This window comes from Desarmillaria tabescens (assembly GCF_030435595.1).
Source record: "Desarmillaria tabescens strain CCBAS 213 chromosome Unknown EV420scaffold_43, whole genome shotgun sequence".
Classification (NCBI taxonomy): Eukaryota; Fungi; Basidiomycota; class Agaricomycetes; order Agaricales; family Physalacriaceae; genus Desarmillaria; species Desarmillaria tabescens.
The window spans coordinates 25825-45470 of record NW_026848342.1 but is presented as its reverse complement, the minus strand read 5'-3'; the positions used below and the strand labels follow the sequence as shown (position 1 = coordinate 45470).

Genomic DNA, 19646 nt, shown 5'->3' with positions numbered 1-19646 from the left:
TCACATTGCGAATTACAAGCAATTTACTTCTACGTGGACCTGCCCTCCGGGCTGGCATGCCAAGAGGATTGTTTTCGTTGCAAGTTCAAGAGGAACTCGTTAAGACCTCTTTGTCTTCAATCGTAGACAACAACCAATCTCACATTGTGGATGCAGCATCCTGACACCAGCCACGGATGGTATCCTTCGTTTGGGTACTACCCAGATGTCGGTCTGAGCTCGCTTTCCACCAAGGAAATGCACCTGAAGATATCGACTTTTCTACTTGAACGTGAGCAGCTCGATCTAATCTTTCAATCTCGTGTGCAAGCTTCCAAACATTGCGCATACACCGCCGTAGCCGAAAAACGTCTATCGGTTTGAGCAGGTCGAAATCATACTTTTCAGGGAGTTCGGTGACCAGATCCTGACAGAGAATAAGGGATTAGTATTATCATGGCCATGGATGGGAATAAACGGACCTCAGCCTCTGACCCCGAACAACAGACAACAGTAATACGAAAGCCATCCACAAGAAGTCCCAGAACAATAGGAGGCAACACCAGAGCGTGGAGTAACCCCATCGCAGATTTCATCGCCATCGACAAGTGAACCAGGTGCGATTTCCGTGCCTGTGGACTATAATCCCTCACGTATTCCACTATCAGGATAGGAACCTGGGAATGCGATGTCGTCCCTGTATAGATCGAAGGATCCGCTCCTACCGAGAGCTCATCGGAAAACTCAAACTGCTCTTCATATGTGTACTTGGAGAATGCAGCATCACCAAAGACAAAATCCGGTTTGATGATGAATGCCGCATCAGGAGTTATTTCTTGGTGAGGCGTCGGGTCCGCGTCTTCGATGGTATTTATCTGGACCTTACGATGCATTGACCAAGACGGGTAGCACCTTGCGACGGCGAGAATGTTACGATGATACAAGAAAGAAGAGGTAACAGTACACACTGAAACTCGACGATATTGGGGCCTTTGGCCCTTATATCCGCCCATGCTGCGGTCAGAAATGAGTTCAACAAGATAGACCACCTGGTTGGACACGGCTTTTCTTTGATGTACTCGGTTCCGAACGTGTCTTGAATGCTAGCGAAGAAAGAAGCAGCTCGTTGCGTGTCTAGTATCAAGGCTGTACGGTCCGTGTCGGGTGGAGAGGACGAGACGAGCCCGTGTGTATAAAGCGCGTTGTCTAATTGCAAAAGGTCATGTTTGAGCTGGTCAAGAGCACGATTTTGCCGTTGGGTGAGGCAACGAGCACAGTCGAGAATCAGGTCGTCCTATGTAGTAAAAGTCAGTTTTGAATCACTGAAAGATTGAACGTATGCCCACATCTAATGCAGTAGGGATATCGCAGCAGACGAACAGCGATACCCAAGAAATGGACGAGTCGGAAAGTCCGTGATTCGATGAGTCGATAGACTCAGTGAGTCGTACTCGTCGAGAAAGCATCCATTGAAGCGCGTCAGCCTCGTGCAATCTATCCTTCGTAAGAGCACGGTTGACAGGGAGTCACCTAGCTGAAAACTGACCTATTTGCTTGGTCATCTATAAGGACAGCAAATGGTCCAAGATACGCCCGATTATATCCCGGAGATCCACACGGTATAGGTCGAATTTTTGTACTCACGATCTCAGCTTCGGACATCTTTTGTGCGTAGGAGTGCGAGTTGGAAATCATCATACGAAGAGCCAACACATCAAAGGGTTTTCTCAAATCAAATACCGGACTATCTATTTTACCGGTCGTCTTTGAATAGAACTGCGTTGCTTGTTAAGAAAACTGCATGCAAGAAGACAAGAGTAGGTCTACCTTGTTGTCGCGAATATAACCATATACAGTTATTACATCTGCTTCATAGATCAGCAAGCCAAATACAGGCCGGAGTTCTTTGCGCCCAGCTAGAGATGATTGCATAGACACCATGAGGTGTTGCAAGTGAGGATAGATAGCTTTGTCAAGGAGCGAGGGATCAGCTTTCACGTATTCGACGATGAAGAGAGGGACACCCCGATATGATATGATGACATCTGGAGCAGTAGTGTGTGTACTTGGAGAGGTTTCCTGTAGATATAACACGGGCCACACTGGTCTGAACCTGATGGTTTTCAAATTAGCATTGTTAAGTTTGCAAAAAAAAAAAAGAGAATCTGCAACTGACTCGAGATGGAATCCACTCTCTCGAAGGACGTCTTCCCAGACGGATTGAAAGAAGGAATCGTGCGTTGTTGCCCAGCTGAGCATGGGAAACCGTTGCATTGTCCCCATACAGGGACTCGTAGCGATTAACAATACACTGTGAGCAGTATATACTGCCCGAGCAACATGAATTTCGTAAGGAAATGTATCTGCCGTATCGCAGGACCGCCATCCGAAGTGACACTCAGAGTTATTTTGATAGCGCCGACACATTGCAGAAGCCTGCCGCGTGAGAGCATGTAGATGAGAGTCTGGGATGAGGGGAAGTACATGCTCTTCCGTGTCTTTCTGGAGAGAACGAGGGTCAGATGTCTGGATACATAAGTCAAAGAGGAGCATCCACATACCATATCTTTAAGCCAGTTTGGAATCGGAATAATGAGCATACTACGCATTGAGGGGTCAGGAGCCTTCATCAGCACCTTTTTTCGAGGTGGTTGTGCGAATGTGCCGCAATTGGGCCTGAGAGGATCCGGTTTCAGGCTCTTCCCTCTGTAAAAGAGCCTGAGAAAGTCAACGCGAAGATATAAAGTAGATGGATTATGGCTGACCATAGAACAGAATCTTGTCCGCATGGCGGATACTTGGAGACTGATGACAATGGACACTCAGATTGATCCGACGAAAAGCCAGAGTCTGAAGAAGAAGAAATAGACATGAGGGTGTGAAGACAGGGGCCAATCATGACGGACCGTGTTGCCGGTATTTGTCCACATTTGGAGTCGTCCAACTCCTTCCTGCCTCTCCTGTCCTCCCTTTCAGATACTCTCGCTAAGAAACGCGTCGACTTACCTCTGTAGTTTTGCATAACGTACTTGGCGACAGAAGATAAATGGTCTCGATGTCCTCCATGGTATCTGAAGGGAAGCCGCGAGGGACACACCCAGGGAAAGGAGAAGCTGCCAAGGTTCGTCACTTTAGCGTTTCAAAAATTTCAACATTTCAACTTCCGCAGTGAATTTGGAATACCAAACTATCACCAGGACCACCAGCCTGTCCTTCGTCGATGTCGCGCAACCAGCGCCGCCGCCGCCTTGTTATTCCCTCAAGCGTTTTTACTGAAATCGCTCGGTATCTGCATCCTGATGTCACTGAAGGAGGGCAAGCGGCTCTCGCATCCATGACTCTGGTTTCACGAAAAGTTCATAAAGCCATGGATAGAGAACTCTACGTGGCACCTCGTTTGACCAGCATCATGCAGTGGGTCCTGTTTTTGGAGACGCTCAGGCGCACAGGAGATCCGTACATTATGCGTAGGGTGCGCCGTCTATATCTAACAAGCCCAACATCTGGCTTTCGATATCGGTACGCGACACGGGATGCGGCATTTGTTCCCATCGCTACAGATGTCCTGAGCGGCTGCACCAATGTCAAGCACCTTACTGTCACATACCATCCTCGACTTATGCCCATTATTGACGCGTCCAGGGAGCTTAACAACATCAGTAGTCTGTGCGTCATCGGGTCGACACTTTTTGACGAAGCGTTTTTCGGCCAGAATGCTCTTGCAGACATATTCCTCAACCCTGCCCATCCGTCCTCCTTTCCTTCAGTCACCTCGCTGACTATTGTCAAATGTTCGTACGTTCCAGGATCCTACGATCCCCTGGTCACCAATGGTCACCACAATCACCACCTCCAGAGCCTTCGTATCATCGATGCGGAACTGTGCCAGTCAACCTTCACTTTTCTTCTGCAGCCGTGCCTAGCCACGCTGACGACACTGGTTCTAAGATTCGCTGGACAACCAGGTCATCATATCAACGGGAGGACATTTAAAGAGCAGCTACAGTCACTCACACTACTGCGACATCTCACCATCATCGGATGGAATGAAGGTCGTCATCCCTATGAGTGGGCCAAAGGCTTGATGGATGATGTCGTCGGCCATCTCCCACACCTTGACACACTCTCTTTTGGTGGTCATCTTGCTACACCCCATCTTTTCACTGTCATGGCACAACCCGCCAGATTGTGGAAACGGCTCAGTGTTCACGAACCCGCCCTCATTACCCCCCTCCAACTGTTACCTCTTGGGTCCCTGCAGATTGAGACAGTCGAGGTTAAGTGGTGCACCAGGCAGATTCCAGAGTGGGACGAAACCAAAGCAGCGATCAAAACTTTGTTGTATCCCACCATCGTACGCGACAGGGACCTCATCAATGACGCCGATTATTAATTAAAGTGTAGAAAAGTAAGATCCGGTCCATTATCCTTGCATCTTCTTGGGTTCTGATGCATTTTCAGATTCTGGGCATGCGCTCGCGGTGTTCGGTCTGAGTCATAACTTGACCGCTTCGAGCAGTCTCACACCACTTGCTGTCAGTGTTAATGGACTGTAAAATGAAAATTCTGTCTTTGTCATCTTCGATGAGTCTCGATCAACGGCTCTTTCGTATAAAGGTTGTAACTTGAGGTTTTCATTCTTCTTCACAAACTATCATATATCTTTCATCATGAGCTTACCTGCTAGGAAAATTGGTGACGCCCTCGTCAACCCTATCGGCTTTGGCACTATGGTTCTCGCCGCTGCGTATGGTGTCGTAGGATCTGACGAGGAGCGCTTCAAGGTACGGTAACCTCATCGTACTTACTTTGTATTGACCGTCCTACAGGTCCTCGACGCTGCATATAATAGCGGATGCACCCACTGGGACTCTGCAGACATCTATGCGGATTGCGAAGATCTCCTAGGAAAATGGTAAGCCTCCCGTATCCCTGCTCCCATTCAAGAGAGACAACTCTTCCTCACCCAGGTTCAAACGCACCGGCAAACGAAACGAGATCTTCCTGGCCACCAAATTCGGTTACACACTCAGTGGTGGACGCGGAGATCCCGCTTATGTGAAAGAGCAGTGTGCAAAATCCCTTGAACGCCTGGGGGTGGACTACATCGATCTTTACTACCAGCACAGGTGGGGTGGGGTCTAGCCTTCCGCCGTCCTTCGGTGCGCTGACAGTTCCAATATTATTAGGCCGGACCGCAATGTGCCCATTGAAGTCAGTGACTGCGCTTCTATGGTTTCCACTTCGAAAATTCATAAGCGTACTCACACATGATCTACTTATGTAGGAAACCGTCGGCGCGATGGCCGAACTCGTCAAGTAAGCGTCACCATCCCTGTTCCGTTCCCAATGTGCTGACTAACTGCGGGTCTTAGGGAAGGCAAGGTTAAGTACCTCGGTCTTTCGGAATGTACGGCTAAAGACCTTCGTCGGGCCCATGCTGTCCATCCCATCGCTGCTATTCAAATCGAGTACTCTCCTCTGGTTCTCGATATCGAAGATCCGAAACTCGCTATCTTGGCGACGGCTAGAGAGCTCGGCGTTACGGTCGTCGCTTACTCTCCACTTGCTAGGGGCCTCGTCGCAGGCCTGTACAAGTCTCCTGACCAATTTGAAGCGAATGATTCTCGTAGGGCTATCCCAAAGCACGTTGTGGTTCTGTCGGATTTCGTTTCTTCCTTGAGGGCTAATGGTTGTTTAGGTTTTCCAAGGAGAACTTCCCCAAGATCCTGGATGTCGTGGATCATCTCAAAGTCATTGGTAATAAACACGATGCTACGTCTAGCCAGGTTACGCTAGCTTGGATCCTTGCCCAAGGAGATGACTTTGTTGTCATTCCGGGGACGAAGAAGGCAAAGGTAGCTAAGCTCTATGATCTAGTACTTCATCTCTAGGCTAACAACGCGCTTAGTATGTAGAAGAGAACGCAGGAGCGGCGAAGGTACGGCTCAGTTCGGAGGATGTTGCCGCTGTTCGCAAGATCGCAGAGGAGAGTGACATTCCAGGGACAAGATACGACGAGGCTGGAATGAATATGGTATTAGTATCGACACCCGAGTTGCCAAAGTAATAGTGGGTGTAGGGGCGGAAACCGAGGCAAGTTGACTGGAATTCCTGTATGTTTCGAATAGTATTCAAGGTGGTTGCGTTGGCACTGTATGTACGTTCGCCCCCGTTTTTGAGACTGCGGGATGTGAGTACTTTTCGGGCCGGTCTCCCGACTCGATTCTTGACTTTAACTTGGTGTTAACCCAAGCATGAAGTACGTTCCCGCAACATCGAGGACATGGAGATGAGTACTCTCATGACCTTGATAAATCAGTTATCTTGAATCTTTCTTTCTCAATCCCGGTAGGTGGTGTTCTTCTTAAGACTGCAGTTTTATTCTGGCAAATGGCAAATGGCGTAGTCCATCGGTCCCCTGTGCACTGAGCAATGCGTATGACACGTAATAACATTCATGAGAAACAATGACGAACACAGATATCGAATACTAGTACAACTCGGACAACGTTACAAATGTGTCAGTCTGCTAGTGTATGTCTGGCTACTCGATACTAATATAGCTTCAACTCGTCATGCGGGTAACGCACCGGCCCAAGGTTTTGCGGAGGCGACAGACTCTGACCCATAGGCACAGGGAACGGACCCAAAAACGGTGCCCTATCAGCATCAATATACCACCCATTATACACCAACTGAGGATCCTGGTAGCCCTCCGTTGGCCCTCCCGTCTGCCAGGCAATCGGTTTGCGGAGGTCCGGGCTTGGACCCTTGTACGACCTCCCCAGTCCACCGTCCTGGAGCATAAAGTTGATGCGTAACCGCGCATCATTGACGAGCTGTGTATACGAGGGCATGCGCTTCTTCTGCCTCCACGTCTTCTCGATCTCGCGCAGAATCGCGAAGGTCCATGGATCCTTAGCACCACCTTTCTCCAATACGGCCTTGATGTTGATCTGGGTCTCGTGAACCGCAGCGAGAAGCACGCCCGGTGGGTTTCCATAAAACCCAATGGGGTAGGAGGAGCACAAGATGGTCAAGTTTGCTCCGGCGTTCAGATACTGCAGTTATTATCGGATTTCAGTATCTGTTGTTTTACTTCAATTTCGTTTAGTTACCTGTCTGAGTGTATCGGCGATCCAGTCACCTCGCACAGGCTCTACTTGCTTTCCATCATCTGCTTTGGCCAGTTTCCACGCTGGGCCCTTTTCGCTGTCTTCGAAACTCCTTTCGACAGACATTACATGAGCATCGACGTACACAAAGCGAATGTCTCCAGGTTTGGTATCTTTAACAAGGGAAATGAAGCGTTGTTGGAACCGCTCAGCCGTTGGCGCGGCCTGCCCACTCAGGGTTTTGCATGGCCTACCAGATGGCTCGACATCGTAATAGAGCATTTCCACATTGCCGGGGATAAAGCCAAGGGTTTCAACGAGTATGTCACGGACATCGTTGATACCTCCATCGATATCGACGTTGTAGCGAGCAATGAGTGCCTGAAATTGGATAGTAAGTGCTATACTAGAGTTGAGATAGGTTATGACTGTTCACCTTCTTGCGGGTCATCAAGTCGTTAGCCAAGCGCAAAGTGACGGGATTCGATTTTCCCGTGCTAGGAGTGCTAGGGGTGCTCATAGTGAGCGTAATCGCGTCCCTGTTACTATTCACCCATCCGTCAAACCTATAATAATTCATCGGGATACCCAGCTGCTTTTTGCCGTCCCCACTCTCCGATAGGATCTCCATAGACGTAACAAATTCGTTCCGCTCCCAGTAGACACAAACAGGGTCTCCCTCGTTGAAAGTCGATGGCACAATGACGGTGAGCATTTCGTTCTTTGCATACGCGAGCCAATCTAGCTTCCCCACGTACACGAGGCACCTGGGCGTGAAAGGAGGTTCCGAGTAGCTGAGCTGTAGGGTGCCAGTGAACGTAGCAGATGTATTATTGGAGGGACTGCACATCATGAGGGTCAATGATTTGAAATCGGCGGCGAGTGTAACATCGAATCTGTAGTAGTGGTCATAGGAGCAGCCAATCTTCTTTGCCAATGTGACGCTGTCGATAATGCCATTGTAGGACACGTTTACTTTCTCATTCCCTTCAGCGTCCTTTGTCCATTGCCAGAAGGCAGACACGAGCTCGCCGAGACAGAAATCGGTGGGGAAGACGATAGTGATGGCTTCGTTGACTGCGTACGACGAGTCGAATAGGCTTCCTCTATAGACGTACATCTAGCAAAGGTGTCAATTCGGAAATCCTTCTTTTTGAGACTATGGAGACGCGCCTTTGGATCAAAGCAATATCAGAGAAATCGTGTTGTATCGAGGACCGGATAATGCATTGCTTAGAATCCAACTTGAAATATATATATGCGTTGGATTCGGACCTTTCCGAACCATTTATCGGTCAATCGTCAAGCAGTCACAAGTCTGGCCAAATGAACACGCAGTGTGTGCCGTCTGAGCTTCATTCTGCGTGTCAAAATTTCACAGAATCAGTGATTCTGCCGGGTCTCACCAAAATAGCCTATCACTGCGGTGATGAGAACACATTGAATACGCAGTCTTCTGGAGAATACTCTGTGTATATCGTGATCGACCAATCACTTTTGAGATTCACTATCAAACCATCGCCCTGTATCGATCCAGTCGGATTGCGATAGAATCCTCCTATGGTTAGCCTCGAACTAGGGAAGCACTATCAGTTCGACATGAGAAAAAATAGGACAGATCGTACAATACATTGTATCACGGAGCTTGAGTTTCTCTCCAAGTGTATCACCGATGGTTTCCGTCCCTGCATTAACTTTCCAGGGTAAATGATATGATTTCTGCCTACCAGACGGGAGTGGCGTCAACGGGTCTATGGCCTACAATTATGGATAGGTTCGTGGGGATGAATCATTGAATTCCTCGGCTTGACATCTTATTTGAGACAGTACACGCAACAGATCCTTGACCTTGGGCCGCAAAGATGAAGTATAGATCGTTTCTATTATGATTGTTCATATATTCTAAAACAGCTTCATTGCAATAAGAACTTTGAGCTACACCCTACAGAAATAGAGCCACCCACAGATCGTATCTAATCGCGTATTCTGATAATCCATAGAAACGCCAATAATGAATTCCAAAGTATTCTGAATGAACCGACATCAGTTTGAAGAAACTAACACAGCATCACGGACGCACCTAGTAATACCTGAATCTCCGGCAAAGAAAACGCAGAAACGGAGATACAATGAGCTGCAGGAAAGGAAATCTTCTGGGCCCAGCCTTCATATTGAACACGACGCATCACCCGAGCGACACACCCTGATGTTAGCATCACCCGCGAATGTCGAGCCCACCCGTCCCGATGATGAAAATATGAAGCTCGTCTCTAAGATTAAGGACACAATGCTTCGAAGCACGTTCTTGGAGTTCGTGGTTGGTACCCGCGTCCTAGCGTGCCTACCCCAATAACCTTGTTATTGCAAGGGTCTCGTGTGTCTAGATCCTTTTGTTCTCTCGCGTGCTCGTCTTCGAAGTCTTGTGTTGTGGACATGCCTGAGACATGCTTGATATGGGAAAATAATGCGTCCGGCTCTAACCAGGTTTCCAGTGAACCAGTCCTACAAAAGTCAAAAGGTGTACCTCTAGTGTTCTCAACAGACAAAGTGTCCCTGCGTTGTATTCTTTGCGAGCGACATGGTATTGGGATGAAATCTTCCCCAGTGACGCTATCTTTGTGCAGGGAGGTGGTAGGCTTATTCGATACGTCGTCGCGATGAAGTAGCCTCGCTCGTGGATTGACGCGGCCCTGCCGAGATGAGCACTGACGTCGTAGCTAGAGGGAAAATGGCCCACATGGATAGGAGGGAGTGATATTCGGCTAACGAAGAGGTGAGCAACCAGCGACGTAGACTGAATGGGAGAGACTTACAGCCTCCTTCTTTCTGCAGCTACTTTTGCCACTTCCATCACACTCCAGGGCTTGCTCTATACATCGTTAGGCGGCAAAAAAGTCGTCTTCGCGTTGCAGAAATTTTTATCGTGAGCAGAGACGTGTCAACAAGATGAGCAGGCAGTGGGTGCTCCCCGAAGTCGTGCATGACATCGTCCTTCAATGGAGACATTGCCGTGACCGAAAGGATCAAGACGACACTACAGAAAGAGTATCGTGAAGGTGGGCACGGAATGGCCACTTACCATCCCGAATCTCCGCCTTTAAGGAACTTCGCTAGTCCTGTCGCCACCCGTACTCCTTTTCTGTTGTTAAGAATGGCGACAAATGTATCTTCATCTTCGTGATGCCAAGGTGCTACTCCCCGGACAAAAACACGTCGTCTCGGAGCAAAGTTGGGTCGTCCGAATTCATGTGCCGTTGGAAGTAGGTGGAGATAAACTTTGTTGACAGCGTCGCTCGCTGGAGAAATTCTTTCGGTCTGTATCTTAAATGGAAACATTACTCAGTGTGAGAAAGTGCTGAGGTCATCTCGAAAGGCTGAAATTTGGGCAAGGACTGAAAACAGGGAGTTAAAATAAAGGAACATGATGGAGAGAGACAAAAGGACAGTGGCGTGAGCCTCCAGCATCAATGCTCGTTGATCCCAACGTCCCGACTTCCTTACATCCAGATGAAGTCAACAACTACCCTTATCTCCCACCGCTGGAGGCCTGGAGAACTTGAATATATCTTCTGTTGGTGAAAGCTCTTGGCAACATATGACCTCCGAAGGCCTATAGACATCCCCATTGTTCATCTCTCCTATCTGATGGACCCAGAGCTTAACCTTTACGTCGAATACAGGTCGCTTCGTCTTCTCCGTCTCTGGGAACAGTGACTTTGGGTGTCTCGTTCATATCGACGATGCCAAGGACTCGAACGAGGAGGGAATGGGAGCTGAGGAACTGCTTCTTGAGCATCCCGACTATTTCGTTGGTGGGAAAGTACCACCGTTCGTACCTCGAGATGAAACTGCACATTGGCCTTACAAGCAGCCTGCGGCAATGCACAAACTCCTTGATGAGACTTTATCATCTTCCGTTGCCTAGGCTGCTGTTGTTACTGATCGCAGCGCCCTTGTTAAATCTTAACATCGGCATCTAACACCTCTAACAAGGTACAATCAATGTTTTCATTTCCTTCTCTTGTCGTTACTAGTCAGTGAATTGTACTGTTGACTCGATGCTCCGAGCGGTGCGATACAACTTACAGAAGAATCAGTATCATATCTATCCCTGATGCTCGTAGGCGTAAGAGTACTTGACGATAGGACGATCAAGGCTAAGACAGACTCCGCCCTCGGTGCCGTCATGAAGCGCGAGTCGAGGTAAGCTGGCTCCCGCGCTCTCACACAGAGGTAGCAGAACGAAGAAGAAAAGTAACATCAACATGACTTCTTGTCGTACTTCAATATGTACGGGAGGGTTCCCTCTTCTTCGGAACAGAGCCACAGTGTCTTTGACAGAATAGGGGGCCTTGGCTGAAGCTTCAAACAAGTTCGACGTCCTGCCCGAAAATCGTTCGCTTTGAACGCAGACGCACTCGTAAGACTTGCTGGACGTCGATACGTCGTGTGTCACAGTGGAGAGCTGTTTGTGTCGAATTTGAGTCTGCATTGGGGTGATAAGCAACGAAAATAGTTATTTAGGTGGCTGGAAATACGTACCATAGACTTCTCCTTGGCACATTGGACAATGTCTGTGCTCCTAGTCCATACGTCGCAGCCAGCCAAAGTCGTCATCCAAGGACACGGTCACTGCAGTTTAAGAGTCTGCATTCAAATGTTAGCGACAAACACAATTATAGACATGGCAGGTACATACCTTGTGCCTGCGCAACCCTCCACCTCACCCGTGCTCTGCACTTCATGAGCTTGAAGAACTGTCGCCATCTCGCCGGACGTTAATACATGATGTCGGAGTAAAAGTCTGCTTTCAAATATTAGCAGTCAACAATTGTTGACTGGATGGGTACATATACCTTGCGCTGCACGCCCGTTGCTATCTCGACGACGCCATACGCCTGCTTGCCGGATGTCAATACATGGCGTCGAAGCAAAAATCTGCATTCAAATGTTAGCGGTGAACAATTATCAACAGAGCAGGTACATACCAGACTCGTTGCCATCCCAAAAATGCCATATCCTTGCTCGCCGGATGTCGATACATGGTCTCGAGGTAAAAATCTTCCTTCCTCGCAACATACAGCTTGCTATAGAATGGCGTAGTTTGAACCTTCGTCTCGGGCATGCGATGGTGGATGAGAGGGGTGAACGGGAGCCCGTGACGATGGAAGGAAGGGAGAGATCGGTAACCGGCGTGCGTGGGGGAGTGCGTGCATGCTCGACACCTCATTCCTCCCCGGTGTTGACGCCTTGCTCGCCGGAAGACGATACATCGTCTCCAGCCAAAATCAGACACCCACACGCTCGGACCCCCTCCGCAGACAACACCATTCTTTGCAGTGGCTGGCTTCTCTCATCACAATCTCGAGAGATGTCTGCTTTCAAATGTTAGTGTTGTCTGCACACGCATTGCCATCTCAATGATGCCGTACCCCTGCTCGCCGGACGTCAATACATAGCGTTGAGGCAGAAAGCTTCCTTCCCTCACGGCGTACAGCTTGTTTCCCCATACAAGACGTCACGCACGGGATGGTGGATGAGAGGAGTGGTTGCGCACGTGCGAGGGAAAGAGGGTTCGGCGATCGGTAAGTGTATGGGAGTGCATGCATGCTCAGTCTTCCTCGGCGTCGACATCACGCTCGCCGGAAGACGATACATCGTCTTGGGCCAAAATTCGGCATCCTACACGCTGGCATCTCCTTCCCAGGACGACCCCTCGGCAGATAACTTTGTTCCTTGCCCAGTGAGAGCTTCTCAGATATCGATAACGAGACCGGAGAAGGGAGCAATGGCCGTCGTGCGGGGGTGTAAGGGATATGAAGATGGAAGCAGGGAAAGGACACGATCAGAGATCTGCGCACATCCTCTCCTGCAAAACCATCCCCGTGAGGTCGACGGGGGCCGAGAGGATCGGCGGGGGAGTCAATGATCTGGATGCGGGTGCGCGAAAAATGAACAATAAAACTAGCATACACATAAGATACAAGACGATAATGGTGTATGAGAATATAAACTCACTGGAGTCAAGTTGACATGTTACACGCATCTCCCGTTCATCCACCATTCACAGCTTGCAAACGATATACTCTTCCTACGGAGGATGGATGCCACTCGCCGTGGGGGCGTCAGTCTCGGACAAAACGGGCTTGCATGCTATCGGTATCGACATAAGCTGAAAATATACTGAAATCAATAAAAAATACACGGAAGAAAGGAGGACGGAGCATACCAGGCAGGGGAAGGCCATCCTCAGTGATTTGACATTGACCTAAATCTTCGGAATCGTGTTTGAACGAGGCAGCTGTCGGAGGCGAGTGAGATGGAAGAAGCGCGAAGAGAGCTACCTGCACAGCCATGCCTTCGGCAAACACTCTAGTCCCAATTCGGAACTCAACGCCCTTCCTCGACTTGCACCGTGTAACAAGCCCTACTACCTCTCACATTCATAGTGAGAGGCAGCGGATATGATAAAGATATGTGTCGTCTAACAGGGGATGGAATATTGGAGGAGCATAATGACAGCGGAATGTGACGGTAAGTGGGAACCAAGTATTATGCATTCCGAAGCTTTATAGTCTCGTGACCGCCATTTCCGGACAAGGGCCCGCGGCGGCGCCGGCGACAAAGTCCTTGCTGGAGGGACACTCAGCCATGTACACAATACCTAGTTTCAATGTTCAATCATTTCCGAACTCGGTTCATTTCTTTACTAAGGCAACACTACAAAACTGTATAAATGACCTGGTTGGGAGAGCGAGTGGGGTAGGTACAGTAAGATACAGTTTCACGAGACAAGCACCTCTTTGTTCCGAGATTCCAACGTCTAGCAGACCAGAAGTTAGGAGGGTCGCAACAACAATACTATGCAAGGTATTAGCCGGAAAAAAAAGAGCAACGGACTTCGATGAGCACGGTAACTGGAAGGAGCTAGTTGAACCTGTTTAATGATCTCCGCCAAAGGATGTTGACAATAACATTTAGCTGGATCCATGCCATCTACACTTGCTACATTTGAACACTTCGACAGAGACTGGATGGTTCAACATCGACCTGCATGTTGTATGGATGGAAGGTACCAAAGCTCCATGCGTCGAGGATGTCATAGCAAAACATGCTGACTGGCAATGGACTAGTTCCGTTTTATCTCCAGGTAGATCAGAGATGAAGAGTGCTTTGTCTAGCAGGAGCCTTTAGATAAAGTGATAATTGAACATGGTTGGGGACACACTACTGAGCTGTTGAATGAACTTCAAAGTTATTCTCTGTATCCCAGCTCATTAGGATTCACCATGCTGGGCAACTCCTGGTATTGCTACAGAATCTGAAAAGTTTGGTGTCGCTGGTCTTGTCACCTCCATGTCTTGAAGCTGCTTGATGAAATCTTCGGGTTTCATTGATTAGCCGAGAATCTGCTGCCAGAAGCTCATGGTTTGTTAGAGAGGTGAGTACTGGCAAGAAAGATGAATTTGATATTGGCAGGTTTTGAATACCGAGAGGGAGGCTGGCAGTTGACGAGGTGAGCAAATAGAGACACATGTATATTACCTTGCTTGCCAAGGTCTCTCCAGGTCTATTACCTGTGCTTATTAATCAGGAGATATCACGTGCTATGGAATCACCCGATACTAGCTGATAACACAGGTCTTCATGAGCCAGTGGGCACTGGTGTACTACTTTCTCAGCAATTGTAATACCTCACTATAAGATGCTCAGGGAGAAATGTGACCATGTCTATAGCACTGTTAGCAAAGACATTGTCAAACAACTAAGGATGTGGGTGTTCCCAGTTCCAAGGGCCAAAGATAATTTGTCGATATCTTTCTGTCAGATGTTTGCCCTGGATAGTTCCTACAAAGCTATGAAGAAAGCATTGATGATGGAGTAGCACTCATGAATCATACCTTGTTTGTTTTCAATGAGGAAAATTAGGATGACCCCCAGTAGTTGTCTGACAATGTCTTTGCTAACAGTGCTATAGACATGGTCACATTTCTCCCTGAGCATCTTGTAGTGAGGTATCACAATTGCTGAGGAAGTAGTACACCAATGCCTGCTGGCTCACAAAGACCTGTGTTGTCGGCTAGTATCTGGAAACCTGTCAAGGACAGGAAACACTAAACTCATGAAAGGCAACGAATACGGTGAATGACATGTATTGGAGAGAACAGTAGACATCTATGTGAGGGAGAGGAAGAAAGAAAGAAAAAGTTAGTCCTCTAACTATGGGAGTGAGTATTTATACGAGTGGAAGCAGAATCCAGGAAAAAGATGGAAGCAAAAGTGGTCTGAAAGTGTGTGTCATTGCAGTGTAAGTACATCATAGCTGGGGATGAGCTTACACCCTCCCCTGTTTTAAGAAAAAAAACTTACTCCTTGAGCAAGAGCCATTTGTCAAGGGCCTCGCAATCCTCTAATTCCTTTCATGGCAGCCAGCAATCCTCTTCTTCACCCTCACCAACCCAATGAACAAGGTATTGATAACCACACCCACATTTCCATTCGTCGATGATTTTGTCTATGAAGAACTCCTCAATACCATCAGCAGTGATGATCAGATGCGGAGCAGGGTGTTCATGGTAGGGGAAGAGGGACAGATCATTATGGATGAAGGGTTTCAATACACTAGAATGGAAGGTAGGGAAGGTGTTTGGTAAATTAGGGATGTCAAGCGTATAAGAGGACATTTCTGGATGGGCATCAATGACTGTGTAAGGGCCATCAAAATGGGGCATGAACTTCACTACCCTGTCTTTCTTGCCAGCCTTGTATTCTTGACAGTGATGCAAGGTAGACAGCATCACCTTATCACCTACATGGAATTCAGTCTCAGGTGCATGTTTCTTGTTTGCATGAAAGGATTGTGTGATTTTTGCAAGCATGAGGTTGTCTTTGGCATCCTGAGTCTGGGACTTGATACGTTGGAGTAGCTCGGTTGTCAAGGTGATGGGTTCTGAGGGAGGTAGCATTGAGGGCACCAGTGGAGGGATAATGCATAGGGAGTGACCTATTCTGAGCTGGAAACCAGAGTAGCCCATGAACGCATTAATGGTGTTCATCATATTGAATTGGATGATTGGGAGAGCCTTTACCCAACCCTTCTGTTTTTGGAAAATGTGGAAACAGATACATTGGTTCACAGTTTTATTTGAACGCTCACTCAAACCATTGGTCTATGGGTGGTATGCAGAGGATAGCTTCAAGGAGATGCCAGTGAGCTTGTGTAGTGCAACCCAGAATTTGGAAGTGAATAATTTGTCTCTATCAGAGACGATATTAGCAGGTAGACTATTCTCACAGTACCATTCATGAAAGAATACTTCTGCAAGCTGAGGCGCTGTGATGTCTGTTTGAATGAGAATGATTCAGATGTCAGAACCTAGTTGATCTGTCATCGTCAGAATACAATTGAAGCCATCATCTTCAGGCAATGGGCTGATGAAATCCATAGCCACACTGTCACCACGATCATCAGGAATGGGGAGAGGATGTAGGAGGCCATGTGGTTTTGATGTAGCTGATTTGTTTCACTGGCAATCAACACAGGCCAGGATATAACCAAGCTTGAGATCGTGGCGCATGTTGGGCCAGTAGTAACAGTCATGCAATGTCACATAGGCCTTATCAGTGCCAAAGTGTTCCAAGGAATTGTGTGCGAGTTGAAACAAGTCTTCTTGCAAGGATCCTGTGTGAGGGATAATGAGTCGATCCCCAATGTACCAGAGATCATTGTGGAGTTTGATCGAGGTGAGAGAGGTATTGTCATGGACTTCATTTATTTTCTACTACCAAGTACCTTACTGACTCATACATGCTTAGTACTGTGATACATGGACGTCACACTAGCACTTCTATTCGGACTAAACTGCCAGCTCATCATACCATTCACGGACTTATTAGCCACTATTATTAGGATACCCTTCCTGTATTTAAGCAAGCCAGCTGTGGCCTTGAGCCCCAGCTTTGGCTAAGGTCTATATACCTAGTCGTCGACTCCATCTCTTTCCTGCCTAGGCTGTCTAAGTCCACCTCTATAAGACCACTTGCGCCTGCTCGTTGTATGCTTGACCAAAGTGCGAGTCACGTCATGAGTTTGACCTTGTTTGTTGGACTAGTGGGTTACATTTAGCCAAAGCTTCTATCTAGGACCTTCATTGTCAACCATGACAGTGAACGTCACTTATGAGCAGCACATCATCTAACACCTTTAACGTCTTCGCTGGTTTCCTCACCACCATCATCATACTGGTATTCTGCTTCCTGTATGGATACCTCAGATATAAGCGATGACACCGTGCCAGAGTCCCACAGACCCCTGTTCCTGGGAGAGTATACTACAGGCTCGACGGGCAACCCAGATGCACCCCATTCCACTACCGAAATGCCAGTACCTTCAGATTCCGACACAGTGCTTCAGCGTCAAGGAATGAGGACGTCCATGCCAACATCCCAGTCCAGTGAGATGAAGAAGATGTGGAAGGAGAGGTTCAGGTTGGTGGAGTCGAAGAGCAAGATGATGCAGAAAGAAGAGAGCAGTGAGTCCTCGCAGATGGGATTCTTCAGGCATCTGCTGACCCCTCGGATGAAGAATATGGGATTGCCAAAACCAGGATTGACCCAAGCACAGGAGGGACCATCGTCAGGCCAGGAACTTGCCCCCATGCCACCTGCCTCTACCTCAGCACAGAGCGAGGGGAAGAAACTTTTATGGCCTACCACGGATTCCCTCCCTGTGCCCCAGATCCAGATGAAGTCCCCCAGCTGGAAGAGTTTGACACCTACCAGCATGACTGGGCACTCATGGATGCATGGCACCAAGCCAACTGGCTCCCTCCACTCGAGGACAGGGAGATACCAGAGTTTGATCTTGTTAAGCACTAACTCGAACCTTCGCCAAAGCTGGTCTCTATCCTGTCACTCGCGTTCGGTGATTCAGTGTTAGAGAGGCATTGGTAGATTGTGAGAAGTTAGGTGTCACTTTATAGCAAAAGCAAGGAGCTTGTAAGAGTTAGGAGTATATAACCTTAGCCGAAGCTGGGGTCTGAGGCCACAGTGTAGGCTAGCTTAAATACATGTTAGACTTGTACTAAGAATAGTATCTACAAGGGCACGTGCAATGAGAAGTGCGTCTTTCAACGAATGAGGAGGGAAAACACTAAAAGAAGTATGCTCCCGACAAATGAGAGTAAAGAGCGCATATCACCTGCATCTGCGCGGGACTCCGTCTGAATAGGCTGCATCCCGTAGACTGCCCTCGACTAGCGGTCGACTCTCGTCCAACTACTAAGAAGCATGATGCCATCAAGAGAAGCGTGATGGCACATGCGGGTCACTGGTCATCTGAAAGGTGGCAGCATGAACTGGGGTGACAGCAGCCGGGTAACTGGGTAAAGAGTGTGCCGGCAGAATATCATGGGTCCGGGAGATAAGATAGGTAGGTCCGGGGTTCCGAGAGATAAGGATAAGATAAGATAAGGAAAATAGGGGTAAAACTGTAATAATACCCCCTGACTAAGACTGTCATCCTGACAGTCCTTTAGACATACTTACTCCCTGAGTCAAGGGAGTTAGTAGATTCCATATCCCATTTGTAGTCCTTGGTTTGTTCCCAAGCAGACATGCCCCATTCTTCTTGAGGGAAGCTGGGGTCGGTCTGAGTCGTTAGAGGAGACTCGGAACGCTCATCTTCGAAGACGTCTTCATCCGTGTCCGATGAATAATAGCCCTGCTCATCGAAGGATAATGGATCGGTATGATTCCTGCTCGAGACTGGAAAGAAAGTTGAGCTCTCGGTCACTGAAGAGCCAGGAGATGATATGGTTATGCATCCTCCTTCGTTTTCCAAGTGTCACAAATTGTGATCCTGTACGCAGTCTTCCTTGTTCTCGTATTCCTTGACGAGTTCTTCGGCATTGGCGAGGTTGCTCCTCTTGACCCAAGTAGCTTCCTCCACTGGGTATCCCTTCCATTTGACCAAATATTCCGTTATGGTCCTCTGGCTGTGTCCTCGACTGACGATGCGGTCGCGGTCCTGAAGTAGTTCCTCTACTTCGTATTCTTCCTCGCCTTCTATGAGTTCTGGCTTGGGTGGCGGAGGTTTTTCCTGGTTGAAAAACTCCGGGGGGACGTATGGAGTTAGGTATTGTTCATTGAACTTGTTGTGGATCTTCCATCCTGGTGGCAGCTTTAGTTCGTATGCAGAGGGCCCCTTTTTGGAAACTATTTCAAAGGGGCTGACGCATTTGTCACCTAGCTTTTTTGCTGGTCAGGGGAGGTGAAGGTTGGTTGAGTCCAACCAGACTTTGTCTCCTGGTTGGTACTCTTGTGCAGGGCGAGTGTGTTTGTCGTAAGCCTTTCTCATAACTTCGACGGCTTTATTCAGAGAGTCTTCCGCTTGTTTGCATACTCTCTGGAGGCTTTCGACGAAGTCAGTTACTGATGGTGTTTCCGACTGCCTCACCGCGGTTGGGCAAATTTCCCCATCTCATCTGTAGACTACTTTGATGGGAGAAAAGCCTGTTGCAGAGTGTTGGCAGTTGTTGTGAGCGAACG

The 19646-nt window shown here is 48.3% G+C and overlaps 6 protein-coding genes across 6 annotated transcripts; 4 read left to right on the top strand and 2 right to left on the bottom strand.

The window, feature by feature from the left end:
* Positions 1–106: 106 nt before the first annotated feature.
* Positions 107–2851, bottom strand: EV420DRAFT_1567720 (uncharacterized protein; the record flags this gene model as incomplete). Its single annotated transcript, XM_060474135.1, has 9 exons — positions 107–406; positions 462–891; positions 948–1273; positions 1326–1473; positions 1526–1755; positions 1807–2092; positions 2156–2481; positions 2541–2697; positions 2745–2851. The coding sequence occupies 9 exons, from the start codon at positions 2849–2851 to the stop codon at positions 140–142; spliced, it is 2277 nt and encodes a 758-aa protein (XP_060326223.1). The 3' UTR covers positions 107–139.
* An 87-nt stretch (positions 2852–2938) lies between these two features.
* Positions 2939–4759, top strand: EV420DRAFT_860874 (uncharacterized protein). Its single transcript, XM_060483756.1, has 3 exons — positions 2939–3100; positions 3149–4387; positions 4441–4759. The coding sequence occupies exon 2, from the start codon at positions 3200–3202 to the stop codon at positions 4370–4372; it is 1173 nt and encodes a 390-aa protein (XP_060326222.1). The 5' UTR covers positions 2939–3100; positions 3149–3199; the 3' UTR covers positions 4373–4387; positions 4441–4759.
* EV420DRAFT_1712672 (NADP-dependent oxidoreductase domain-containing protein) lies at positions 4530–6049 on the top strand (the record flags this gene model as incomplete). Its single annotated transcript, XM_060479651.1, has 8 exons — positions 4530–4763; positions 4809–4894; positions 4950–5108; positions 5169–5193; positions 5267–5298; positions 5355–5639; positions 5681–5837; positions 5891–6049. Exons 1-8 carry the CDS (start codon positions 4650–4652, stop codon positions 6047–6049), a joined length of 1017 nt encoding a protein of 338 aa, XP_060326221.1. The 5' UTR covers positions 4530–4649.
* A 487-nt stretch (positions 6050–6536) lies between these two features.
* On the bottom strand, positions 6537–8217 carry EV420DRAFT_1622339 (uncharacterized protein; the record flags this gene model as incomplete). Its single annotated transcript, XM_060475797.1, has 3 exons — positions 6537–7043; positions 7101–7478; positions 7534–8217. The coding sequence occupies 3 exons, from the start codon at positions 8215–8217 to the stop codon at positions 6537–6539; spliced, it is 1569 nt and encodes a 522-aa protein (XP_060326220.1).
* Positions 8218–12129: 3912 nt separating this feature from the next.
* On the top strand, positions 12130–13026 carry EV420DRAFT_1483619 (uncharacterized protein; the record flags this gene model as incomplete). The annotated part of the gene is made up of 3 exons (XM_060469999.1): positions 12130–12303; positions 12490–12682; positions 12713–13026. 3 exons carry the CDS (start codon positions 12130–12132, stop codon positions 13024–13026), a joined length of 681 nt encoding a protein of 226 aa, XP_060326219.1.
* Positions 13027–17358: 4332 nt separating this feature from the next.
* On the top strand, positions 17359–17975 carry EV420DRAFT_1647548 (uncharacterized protein; the record flags this gene model as incomplete). The annotated part of the gene is made up of 2 exons (XM_060478049.1): positions 17359–17629; positions 17683–17975. The coding sequence occupies 2 exons, from the start codon at positions 17359–17361 to the stop codon at positions 17973–17975; spliced, it is 564 nt and encodes a 187-aa protein (XP_060326218.1).
* Between the last annotated feature and the right edge of the window lie 1671 nt (positions 17976–19646).